The sequence below is a fragment of the Gossypium hirsutum genome, chromosome A01 (genome assembly GCF_007990345.1).
Source record: "Gossypium hirsutum isolate 1008001.06 chromosome A01, Gossypium_hirsutum_v2.1, whole genome shotgun sequence".
Classification (NCBI taxonomy): Eukaryota; Viridiplantae; Streptophyta; class Magnoliopsida; order Malvales; family Malvaceae; genus Gossypium; species Gossypium hirsutum.
In genome coordinates this window covers 10,435,504-10,448,519 of record NC_053424.1, presented here as the reverse complement: position 1 = coordinate 10,448,519, position 13,016 = coordinate 10,435,504, and the positions used below count along the sequence as shown (strand labels likewise).

Genomic DNA, 13,016 nt, shown 5'->3' with positions numbered 1-13,016 from the left:
ACTCAAAATTCATGGAATGTATGTTTAAGTACACTAGTTTGAAATGGATAATTGAAAAGTTCGTGTAACATAATCATGTATGTTAATTTGCTTGAAGTAAATTATGTAATTGTGATGATATGATGTTGATGATAAATGCTAAGTTATATGTGTGTATTTATGAGAACTCAGTTAGAGGCTTTACGACCTCACCCTCTTACCAATGTAGTATTTTATAATAAAAATTTACAAAAAAAATTTTGAATAAGTTCACAAATGTGAAACTAATGAGTACAGTAATAGAATAATTAATAATGCAGACGGAGTTGAAAATAATTTGACAAGTGAATACAGTTTTGAAAAAAAAAGATATCAGATTATTCTAAAGATCATTCAGATTACATAATGTCACGGTTAAAGAAAAAGTTAACCTCGGCTAGTCGACTTATTCAGATACGATGTCTAAAGTATGTGTTTGCTGAAATTTTTCCCAAATTGGTTTTCGTTAGTGAATGGAATGATGTGGGGTTCATGATGACAGAATTAGTAAAAAAAAATGAAATGATAATTGAGTAGTAAAGATGTCTGTGTGTGATAGTTACAGTTGAAACGAATATGATCATCTTTTCTGGGTATTCTATATATTCTTTTATCCTCAGAGATATGTGTGTGGTTGTTCAGTCTCTGGTGGAGTTCTGATGTTTTGATAATGCTAGTTAATTATGATGTTAGACGAAAGCCCTATTGGTTTGGTCGGTTTATGATCGCCATTTCTTCATCTTCTTGGAATTCTATTTTAATATGTTGGAAATGTAGTTAATGGTAAAAATTTATATGAGACTATTCTTATATTTCTACTGATTATGATTTTGTTTTATACATGCGGGAAATTTATTATCTCCGTTATGATGGAAGTCCAGAGTCGGTAAGCAGTGTTTTTTTTCTGGCTTTATTTGAGAAATTATCAAGATCTTTATTATCTTCTTGTGAGTTAGATGTACTAGTGATTGCCATAGCGTTACATAATATCTTTGAGTTCATGTTCAGATGTCTATTTGTTAGCAAGTAAGCCGAACATTAAGAACATTTAGGATTATTGCAGTCAATGATAATACTAGTGTGTTATGAGATAGAATGACTATAGATTTCGAATTGGGATTGTCATTAACATTGGAAAGGAAAATGTTATTTAGTTTATGGTTGTTCATTTGACAAAGAAAGATCTGTATGATCATTTCAGTAGGTACAGAGTTTTCATTTGACAGATCAGCTGAGTATATGTATCCCTGATAGGGTAATTTAGAATTTTGACAGTACGTTCCAACATTGTGTTCTAAAGTTCAAAGGTGAATGGAAAAAGATATTCGAGGTTAAATCAAATTGTGATTCTGAGAAGTTAGTAAAGGTGTTTTATGAGTGTTGAAAGCAACTTCTTCTGGTAAGATTTTCAGGGACGAAAATCCCTAAAGGGGGGGAGAGTTATAACAACCTAATTTTCAGTGGTGTCGGAACAGTGATTCGAGATAAACTAATCCGACAAATGAGTAGGAAATATTATTAATTTAGTGAGTATAAGTTAAATGTGAAGTTAGGAAAAATTTTGAAATAGTGAAATGTACTAAAAATATATATATTAAAATAATTAAAATTGAAAATGAGGTATCGAGACCTCGGGAATTTTAAATCGAGCCATAAATATTTTTATAAATATTTATGGAGTGTTAATAAGTTAGTATTAAAGTTTCGTCAAGAAATTTTAAAGTACTGATAGCTAATTAAACAAAAAAGACTAAATTGTATCAAATGCAAAATTGTGGGAAATGATTAAATAGCTTAAATGATAAAAGAAAGAGGGTTTAAAAGGAAAATAGACCCAAGGTCTATTTGGGCTGGATGGCAAGAGCATGAAATCACCAAGAAAATAAGGGGAAATAAGGGCAAAATTGCAAAATTGCAAAATTTACTTAAAAAGCTAGGACTAAAGTGGAATTATCTAGATTTCTCTTTATTTTTCTGCATTCTCATCAGCAAAAACACCATGGAAGAGTTCCCTTAAGCTGGTTTTTCATATTTTTACTGCAAGTAAGTTCAATTCTTGATTATTTCTTGAATTTTTTGTGTTTTTGTGACTTTTACAACTAGGTCCATTTGTTGAATTCATTAGTTCTTGATTCTATGAAAGAAATTGAAAGTTTATATGAATATGTGCTGGAAGTATATGATGATTCGACATAGAATTAGAGCTTTAAATTGTTTATATGCTGATTTTATTGAAAGAATTGAATAGAAAGTGAATGTTTGGGACCTAAATTGTAAAAGAGTTTGAAATTAGAGTTTTATGTGGAAATTCTGAATTTCAATAGTTATGAAATAACTTATAATGTCTAGGAAAAGTATTAATTGAGAAAATTAGTTTAATTGAGGGGTTAATTAAGTAAGGACTGAATTGTATGAACTGTGAAATTTGGGGCAGAATGAAAATCAACATTTTGCACTAAAACAGTTTTGGACAGCAGCAGTAGTCTAACTTTGAAAAATCTCCAAAAATTGTATAAATCTAATTAGAGGATAAATAAAATATGAAATTAAAGCTTATTGAGTCTAGTTTCTTATAGAAGAAACGGTGTAAGCAATGGAATTGTAAGTCATGAGATATAATAAGTTTTGTGAGACAATGTCAAAATGATTTCGGGTTCCCCTGTTCTGACTTTGGAAAATCATCAAAAATTGGAGAAAAATAATTAAGTGATTAAAATTATATGTTTACAATCCTTAAAGAGTCTATTTTCAATAGAAATAAGCGGGAACATCATCCGAATCTCGTACGATGAGATAATTAATTCTTAGTGAAAAAGGGTCGGAACTGTCAGACAGCAGAACAGGGACAACTTTAAAGAATAAACTGTACTTATTGGCTAAACCAAAAATTCTGAAAATTTTATGGTAATAAGATAAGTAAGTCTAGTTTTAGGAAAATTAGCAGATCTTAATTTTGAGTTCTGTAGCTTAAGATATAAATAATTTAGTGACTATGACGCAAATGGACAGTTTTGAATATACATAAGTAAATAGTGAAATTATTGATAATGTTACTTGTTGCATGTTATATAAATTAAGGATGTGGAATGGAGAGGAGGAGGAGGAAAATATGTATGAATATTCAGCTAGCATGGGTAATTTGTATGTTTTAGGCTCATGGACTAAATTGAATAAAAGAAAATTTTATGGGCAATTTTGTAAAAAAAATGTTAGAAATGACCAATTTGCATGAAATGGATTATTTTATTATTTAAATTACAGAATTGAATGAAATTATTAATTTAGCTCAAGATCAGGGAAAAACATGTTTTAAGGATTAAATTGAAAAGTGTTGAAATTATGGAAAATTCTGACATTTTATAGAATTCATAGGTTGTTATCAATTTGTGTGAGAATAACGGCTGGAAATAAGGATTAAATTGCAATAACTTTATTTTATTTTAACCTAAGGATGAAATCATCATTAATTAAAAGTTTAGGGGTAAAATGATAATTTTGTTTAGAGCATTAGTTGAATGTATTATAACATGAAATAAATGAAAACGACGATCAAATTTCTTTATAAAGATTCGGATGACTTGAATACGAGACTTGAACGTGGAAAAGAAAAGATATCAGATTAATGAAATATTTGATAAATGAATTGGTAACTCCGGTAATGCTCCGTAACTCTATTCCGGTGACGAATTTAGGTTAGGGGCGTTACAGAAGGGACCTCCAAGCAATTCAGGTGGACAAAACCGATAGAACATCTTTTTCTTGAAATTCTAGTAGAGGAGGCCCAGAAAGGAAATAAGCCTTCTAACTCTTTCAAGGCAGTTTCTATTAATCGAGTTGCCGAAGCTATTTCAGAAAGATTTCAAGTCCAATGCGATGCGTAGCATGTGGAAAATCATTTGAGGACTGTAAAAAACCAGTGGCAGATTATATGCACAATTCGATGTGAAAGTGGCTTTGGATGGGATGATAACATGAAAATGATCACATGTGGTAGAGCGACATATGATGCAGTAGTGATGGTATTATATGTATATATATGTTAAGTATATTTCAATTACTTTTTTACTTGTTATTCTAATTGTGTATAATATCCAACAGGTACACAAGAAGTATGAACCATTTTTGAATAAAAGCACTGATCATTATGATAAAATGGCTTTGGTTGTTGGCAAAGATATGGCAACAGGGACTTTTGCCAGAACATTTCTGACATAGATTTGGATGATGATAACCAAGATTCAGTGCCTATAAACTGCGATAATGAAGAGATTGAAGAGGTAAGAACAAAAGTATCTTCATCTGGCACATCTAAGAGTAAAAGAAAAAATGTTCAAGAAAGTGTCGATGAACAAATTAAATTTGTGGGTGAACAACTTAGCAAAATTGCTAATGCTTTGGAACAATTTACTGCGGATAAGACACCATATCTTTACGAAGAAGGGATGTCGATGGAGGTAGAAGGATTTGATGATGACTTCCTATGTTCTATATTTGATTATTTAGTGAGTCATGAATCCGAGACCAAAGCTTTTTTAGTTAAAAGTAAGAAGCATAGAAAAATTTGGCTTCAAAAGTTTTCTTAAGGTTGAAGATATTGATACTTTTAATGTGGTGTAATATTAGTTATGCACTTGGACAATGTTGTTGTTATTATGTGGTGTGCTACTAATTATGTATTTGGATAATATTATTAATTTATAGTATTAATTGTAGTTTGGAAGCTAATTTATAATTATTCAATCCTTGTTCTTTATTTTTTTATAACACAATTACAAATAATTTATTTGACTTTGGTTGTTTTCAATTTATGACGGTTAATATTCTAGGTTAATAATTGAGTATTATTATATATTTAATTTGATTTATTTATTTATAAATAAATTATTGTAGTATATATAAAAATAATTTAAAATATAAATTTATTAATATATGTAAAAATAGATTTTTCGAAAAATATTTTCAGAAAATTTGCCAAACAACATAAAATATTTTATTCAGATTCATCCAAACACTAGAAAAGTAAATCATTTTCCAGAAAATATTTTTAACACTTTTTCAGAAAATATTTTACTGGCAAATAAACGGAACCTTAAACTTGATTGAATTAAAAAATTAATTTATTGGTAAAAATTAAAAATTTACTTAAAAAAAGCATAGTATTTTTACCAAAAAAAAAAAACCAAGAGCCTGAGAAGAAAATTGCGACGTTGTATTAGCCTTTGATTTCATACTTCTACTATCCTCTATTTCATATAGTTTTTAGGCTTCGAGAGTGAGCGGCAGCAGAAAATAAAAGGTTTCTTTTCCAGCAGACACAAGAGGATAGAAGAGCGCTATTATCTATTGAAATGGCTGCGGTGAGAGAAGCTTTGCTAAAGCGCCTGAGGGTGAACGCAACATCTCTGTCGCTGCTCCGTAACCCTAAACCTAGCCTTAACGGTCTCTTTGCTCTCACCTTCAACGCCGTCCATCGTCGTTTTTCCGACGACGTCATGGGCTCATTTCTCGACAAATCTGAGGTCACCGATCGCGTCGTCTCCGTCGTCAAAAACTTCCAGAAAGTAGATCCTTCCAAGGTCTTTTCTTTTCTTTTTATTTTTTGAACTTTTTTCTTGAACTCTTTTGGGTGCGGTTTATTTGGTTATGATATAGTTTGGGGGAAACTAAACAGAATATGTGTCTTTTTAAATACATTATAATATTAGGGTATTGAGTTATTTCCTTCTTCCTTTTCATTAGCCAATAAGTTCGTTTAAGTTTGCCATTCTATTTTTAAGACTTGTTTAATACATAGTGATTTGATTCTATCTGTGGTACTGGAAAACATGGGTTTACGTTTTGGATTGCTTGGCTTACTTTATTTAATATTCGTCAGCTAGTCCTTTTTCTCGCTGTAGTTAGATGCCTTCAAATTTATGTCTTGAGTGAAATCAATATGAAATTGACAAGCCTGCCCATAAGAAATTGTTGGAAAATTTTGTTTGGTCTACGATGTAGTTTCGTCTCTTTAGAGCTGATTTCTGAATTCTGCTTGGTTCGTTTGATTTGGGTGTGAAGCTTTTGTACTTTGAAACTATGCTATTTGAGGTGATTTGGTCTGGCATCGCTTAACTATTTTTTTTTTAATGGCTAAAATAAATAAATTTGGGTGCTTAAATGAACGATACACAGTTGGTTATTCAATTTCTTTAGGTGGAGGAATAGGAAATAGGTCTGTTGTAGGCTGGAGCTGGTTTTGGTTGTGTATCTGATATCTAATTGAAACAGTAAAATAGCTTTGGCTGCATTGTTAGTCTATGTTTTTGCAATATTTGTGTTTGTCTATCATGTGATTGATATGCAAATAAGAATTGTATAGGCATTAGAGTAACTTAAATGTAGTTGAAGTGTGATTTTATGTCTACCTGGAAAGAAGCTTTTGTAACATACAAGTGGGTCATTGTAACCTATGGCTGTTGCTTATTTCTACTAAAGATGCTTGTTGATGCAGGAGCTTTAGGGTTTAAATCGAGGGCTAGGAATTAAACTTTATTTGTAACACTAGTATAATTAAATTTAGAACCACAACATTCTTATGATTTTCTTTGAATTAATAGAGGGAAACTGAATGTTCTTTTACGGCCCTACATTTTTAGGGTTCCAACTTTCTAACACATTTGTCAGCCTTATTTCTTTCGACTATTGCTGTTTTTCACTAAGCCAGTCCGATTTTTACATCAAAGGGTGATTAGACCCTAGAGCTTATATCAGGGTTTGCTTTTAAGCCATGGTTTGAGGCGATAGAGGTCTAGAAACAGAATTTGCTGCAATACGATTTGCAATTGAAGAATTGTCATCTGCAATTTATTCTTGGCTGTGACAGGAACATTTGAGAACCTTGATGGAGATTCTAGAAGGTGCCCGCAATCAGTTTGACATACCAGAAGGTCGTCGCTGATAACTGTGTTTATGTGAAATCCCCCCTCATGATGCTTGGACATCGAAACCTGACGGGAAGAGGTGGGTTGCAGGAATGGTTGGTTCATGCCTTTGAATTAAACTAGGGTGGAATTGATGTTGATGTTGCTATTTCCTTGGCAAGATGCGCGTGGAACAGCAAGAGTCTGATCTCTTAGATTCTATTTATGATGAGTATCCCAAAGAAAGTGAAGATGTTTGAGTCGGATTTTTTTTAAAGTGTTAACAACAGCTGGAGGTGAAGAGGAGCCTAACATTGGGGTAGATGCGCTTATCTTCACTGTTAAAAGCACCATGTGGTCAAGTGAAGGGTTTTGAAGAAGTTAGGTATCAATACAAAATGACCTTTATTTCATCCCAAACAAACTCAAGAAATGTTCTTTTAACCCTACTTTTTCTACAGTTCCAACTTCTTTCTAACTTGTTTTCCAGCCTTGTTTCTTTCTACTACTATTATTTTCTCCCTAAACAACACTCCTGGATTTGGAAGATATCGGCCCTAATCTTAATTTAGACCAGCTTCCTAGGTTTTTATTTGTTATAAAACTAATAAAGCACTATAACATTCTTTGGGACTTCACTCTGAATACATCTTTTGCTCGAAGAGGCCTGGATAATGACACCACATACGAGTATGACTTGACAGGACACAGTGACATGGGAATTTAAAAGAACTAGGAGAGGATAAAACAATAAAAAATATTTTTATATTTTTTATATAAAAATATTCAATGAAAATGTAAATATTGTTTCTTTTCTTTAGTATATAGCGGATCATTTTTTCACATATTTATAACCTCATTGAATAAATAATCTATTACAAAATCAATATGAAAGTCTAAAACCTCTCCCCTGTTCTTTTGCCTGTTACTTTCTTCTGTTCTCAGTTCTTCCTTAAACCCTGACACTCATTCCTTTGCCTACCATGCTTTTCTATTATGATTTCTTCTAATTGCATATGCATCTTATTTCTCCCATCCTTTCATCAGCCTCTCCCCTGCTCTCTTGTCTGTTTCTTTCTTCTGTTCTCAGTTCTTCCTTAAACCCCGACCACTCATTCCTTTGCCTACCATGCTTTTTTATTATGATATCTTCTAGTTTGCATATGCATCTTATTTCTCGCATCCTCTTTCCTGTTGCTGTCTTTTCTGCATTGCCGGAATTAGGAAGTGATGAGCCACTGGTTTTTTTCCATGTCCATCCAGTAGACAAATACGACTTGATCATTTCAATACAGTTTTTTTCCTGCCGTGTCCCAGCATATCCCAACATATTTCGTCGTGTTGGTAGTAGATCAAACACCCATACAAGGGGATTACTGTGTAGTTGCTTCATAGCTTTTGCTTGATATGTCCTTTTGAGAGGACAATTTTGGCTTGATCTGCTCTAGTTTGTTTGTTTGTTTTTCCTTTTTAGCTAAATATATTTTGGAATGACAAAAGGTATAATTTGTTAAGCAAGTTATTACGAGTGCAACTTCTAGCAAAGATCTTATGTTCTATTTATTCCGACTCAAGTGTAAGTGTTGGATATGGGTATGAATTTCTAAAAAGCGTTTTAATGCATTTGAAGGGTTTTTGGATAGCCATTTCATTATATCGATGTCCGATTATGCTTGGAAATCGGTACTTCAGAAAAAAAAAAAAAAAGGAAAATGAAGAGGTAGTAATATACCTTTGGTCGCATATACAATTTGGTTCTTCTAAGTGTTTCATGGTGTTTAGTTTTCTAATTTATCCATTTTGCAGGTTACCCCAAATGCCCATTTTCAAAATGATCTCGGGTTAGATAGTTTGGACACTGTGGAGGTAGTCATGGCCCTTGAAGAAGAATTTGGGTTTGAGATACCTGATAATGAGGCAGACAAGATCAGCACTATCAATCATGCTGTTGAGTTCATTGCTTCTCACCCTCAGGCAAAGTAGAGTGAAAAGTATAAACTCTTTTTCTTTGCTTTCACTTTGCTCATGTGAGACATGGAAACTACATTGCATAATTCCCTAACCTCCACGCCTGGTCAAATATGCCTGTAGTGTCCTCTGAGTGTGTTATTGAGGAGGATTAGGATTGTTTTGGATATTTACTGCTTCAATGGTATTGTTCCAATTCATAAAATGCAACATTTTGGTGAGAAATGCTTTTTCTTTTATTTTCCTTGATAATATTTCATTTTAAAGTAATAAATTTATATAATTGGGTTAAGAAAACGATTGTTCTAGATCGCAGCTTCTTTAGTTTGGCATTGCTTGATTTCCTATAGGAGGAAACTTGGACTTGCAAAATTGTCTAGTAGATTGGCAATCCTCAAATATATTTGTTATTGTTATTTATTTGTATCATGGGTAATACAACCATAGTAACAACCTATCAATGAAGATAAAAGGTAAAATCTAAAATTAGAATAGAAATTAGCCCATTTTAGGGTCTCCTTGTACAACCAGTTTAAGGTCTCCTTGTGCAATGGATTTCTGATTTTCTCGAGTATCAAGGACATCTTGATCTAGAAAATGAAGTTTGCAAATGTCTTCTATTCAGGGTGAATATTTCTAGTGCCCATTGCCCTTTTCATTATGTAGGTTGAGACAACTTTATGTTTGAGTATATTTGCAGCAGGCAGAAACCTTCCTAACAATATGCAGCTTAGCACTAGCACTAGCACTATCACAATGAGTGTATTGCAAAATTGCCTTAAGTACCTGCTACAACAGTCCATGATCGAGAACAACTTGATCTAGAAATGAAGCTTACAAATGTCTTTTATACAAGATGAATATTTTCGGTGCCAATTGCCATTTTCATTCTGTAGTAGACGTAACAAATTTTTATCTTTCTTCGGGTGGTGACACAACTTTATGTTGAATGTATTTGGAACAAGCAGAAACCTCATTGACAATATGCAGCTTAACACTAACACCATCTATCATGAGCGTATTGCAAAATTGTCGTAAGTACCTACTAGAGCAGTCCATGATAAAAAAAAAAAAGGCACCAAAACCAATAGCTCCATTTTTCCAAGTAATGAAACTAGCATGACCCAAGCATATATCTTGCGATGAACCAATGACATTGAAGTCAAGTCCTTGAGGATAAAACTTGATTCTTGAGAAAGCTCGAACACAAGTGATTTGCCAAGTTTTTAGCTGAACATAATGCTTACATGGGGTTCACATTTTTACCTTCAAAGATGACATTATTTCTTTGCAACTATATACTCCATAGACCTGCAATTGCCACAGGTCATGGATCAAAACTTGTGACTAATGTGTATAGAATCGTCCAACAAGGTCAACTAATTCAATTGGACTTACTCAGCCCACTTGAACTGGCACAATTAGTGGAATAAAAAGGAAAGTCCATCTACTTGAAGTCTTGGTGGCTAAGTGAAAACACTTTAGTAATTTAAAGTTATCATGGTGAATATTGCAATCCTAGAGGATAAGAATGTATAGTATTTAAATCTATTAGGGCTCTCATATTATAGATAGACATTAATCTTAGTTGTCGATGAAATTTAAATAGTATCTTTGGATCTAGGGGAGCTCAACTATAAATAGAGGTCTTCCCCCTCATTTGTAATAATTCCATTCAAAGTAATCAAACACTTTTGTGAGCATTTACTCAAACATCTTGTGCGCACTGCTTTCTTGTGCCATTTTCTATTCATTTCTTATTTTTTCGCTTGACTGTTTGCTTTCATGAAGTTTCGTTGCCTTAGAGAATTTCTTTAAGAATTCTGACCGCTTCCAAAAGTGTAAATGTTTAGAGTAAAAATCGTGCAAATAAAAATATATAAAATAAGTGCGGTATTTGCAAGCGAACATGTCAAAATGTAACATAGTTTTGTGTTACAATTGAACACTAACATGAAGTTGATCGCCTATAAACGAGTTATCATTTATAGAATAAATATAACACCAAAAAAGTATAAGAATTGAGAACGACGGTGTTCGCAAGTGCACGGGTTAAATTGTAATATAGTTGTACAACGAAATATCGAAAGTATTCTGAGGATCGTACCCAAGGAGGATGGACCAAATACTGAAAATACTTTTTACAGTGCTAAGTTTAAGTAGTAATAGTTAATTCCTATATTACAATGGATCATAAAATAAATTAAGAGGATTAAAAATAAACAACTAACAAAAAGAAAGAAAGAAAGAAAGATAAACAAATAAATTAAATTGATAAACCAATCAAGAAGATTAACTTGTTTCAGGATTTGGAGCTAACTTCGGATTAAAGGTCTAAAGTGGATTAGTCATTGATTAAGCAATTATTACATTTCGGCTCTAATTAACTTAATCGATTGGTTGATACTCGCTTATCTCCCGACATCACTTTCTCAACCAGGATAAATTACGATTTACTCGGTTCAACTTTATCTTCCGATCTCGTCTAACTTATTAGGGTTGTCAAGCCTAATAGTTTAAGAATACATAATTTATACTGTAACACCCTATACCCAGCTTGGTCGCCAAGCCAGAATATTAGGATGCCACACTACCGTCTCATGTCATACTCATAGTAAATTGTCACATTATTAAGAAATCATCCTCCTTATCAGTGATCTTATAAATTTTTAGTCAAACATATATCAATCATCATTAGAACATGCCAAACAAACTTTAAATAAACTTATAATAATAATTAGACATGCATTAGGACCACTTAGCAAAATTTTCAAGATAATCAAATAAGTACCGATACTAAAACATGGGTATCGATGTTTTCCTTGCTCGGTATCGATACCGTATGGAAAATCGATACCAAATTCGCATTCTATTTCTCATCTAAAATTAAAACACAAGAAAATTATCACATCCTAAAAATTGGGTTAGTAGAAATTGGGTTAATAAACCGAGAGTGGTCACGACTGAATTTTTATTTAGATAATATTTTGCTCATTTGTTAATAAATATCAATTATAGTGATTGAGTAGTGGTGGAGTTGCACTTGATGACCTGAGTTCGAATATCTTTGCTCTCATTAATTTCTATTTGGTGCAAATTTGTTTCAAACATTTAGCAAATGTCATCCCATATTTTTATTTCTATTTGCTCAAGTTTAAGAAGGAAATGAGTAGTCTAGTGGTTTATTAACTCCTTAGCTATCCTAGTAGTTCAAGTCCTAATGTTCACACTCTTCTATTTAATTTTTTTACAATTTTTTCATTTGGTTTAAGTGTTTTCTGTCCACCCCTTTTTCACCATAAATAAGAGGATTCCTTTCCTCCAATATAGGTCAAACTTACCTTAAGTTGAGGGTGCATGATCCCCCTTTTTACTCCATGTCACCCTTCCTTGCCATAACTTCACCTCTTACCTTGTTGCGTGATACATTAAACCTGGCCATGGTTGACCAAGCCCTCCTCCCATGGATTTCCATCCATACCCCCTCTGCCTCTCACTTTCTTTCATTTTTCTTTTTCTTTTCTCACTATTTTTTTTATCTTTTTTTGCAAACAACCACCACGATCCTTTTAATCTTTTTCTTCCTCTACCGTGACCCAAACTTCATTCCACCAATCACCTCTCATGGCCGCCACTCCTCCACTCTTCTTATCTCCCTCCTCTCATCACCGTTGTAGTTGCCACCATGTGCCACCGCAAGTCCCCTCCTCCATTTTTATTTAAATTTCTTTCTCCTACTCCTTTCTTCCCTTTTTTTAGCCAAACATTATAACTCCTCCATCGCCAGATCGTCATCGAGCCGTCGCTACCGCTAGTGACCAAAAAAAATCTTCATTTTCATTTTCATTTTCTTTTTCCTCTCCTTGTGCCAATTTTCACTTTGTTTTAATCAAACTTATTATTTCATCGTAATGATCCTTTCTAAATTGCTCAATTTTCCAACATCGCTCCTTTTCGATTCATTGATCGATTCGGATTAATAAAGTGTAAGTAAAGATTATTTTGGGTCGTAAAAACCTTTCTCCTAGTGATTCCTTAATATGGTTGAATGGTATAGTTCTATGAATCATAGTGGTATTCTGTTATTGTTATTTATTTTTGAACTATAGTACTAATACTTCTTTATATCAC

General features: G+C 32.8%; 1 protein-coding gene across 2 annotated transcripts; it reads left to right on the top strand.

Moving 5' to 3' along the window:
- The first annotated feature begins 5,190 nt into the window (after positions 1 to 5,190).
- LOC107917963 (acyl carrier protein 2, mitochondrial) lies at positions 5,191 to 9,110 on the top strand. Of its 2 annotated transcripts, XM_016847415.2 has the most exons (3): positions 5,212 to 5,594; positions 8,548 to 8,637; positions 8,724 to 9,110. In XM_016847415.2, exons 1-3 carry the CDS (start codon positions 5,367 to 5,369, stop codon positions 8,898 to 8,900), a joined length of 495 nt encoding a protein of 164 aa, XP_016702904.1. In that variant the 5' UTR covers positions 5,212 to 5,366; the 3' UTR covers positions 8,901 to 9,110. The 2 variants fall into 2 exon arrangements, with proteins under 2 accessions (XP_016702905.1, XP_016702904.1); XM_016847416.2 differs by lacking the exon at positions 8,548 to 8,637 and having other exon boundaries at positions 5,191 to 5,594.
- The last annotated feature ends 3,906 nt before the right edge of the window (positions 9,111 to 13,016 follow it).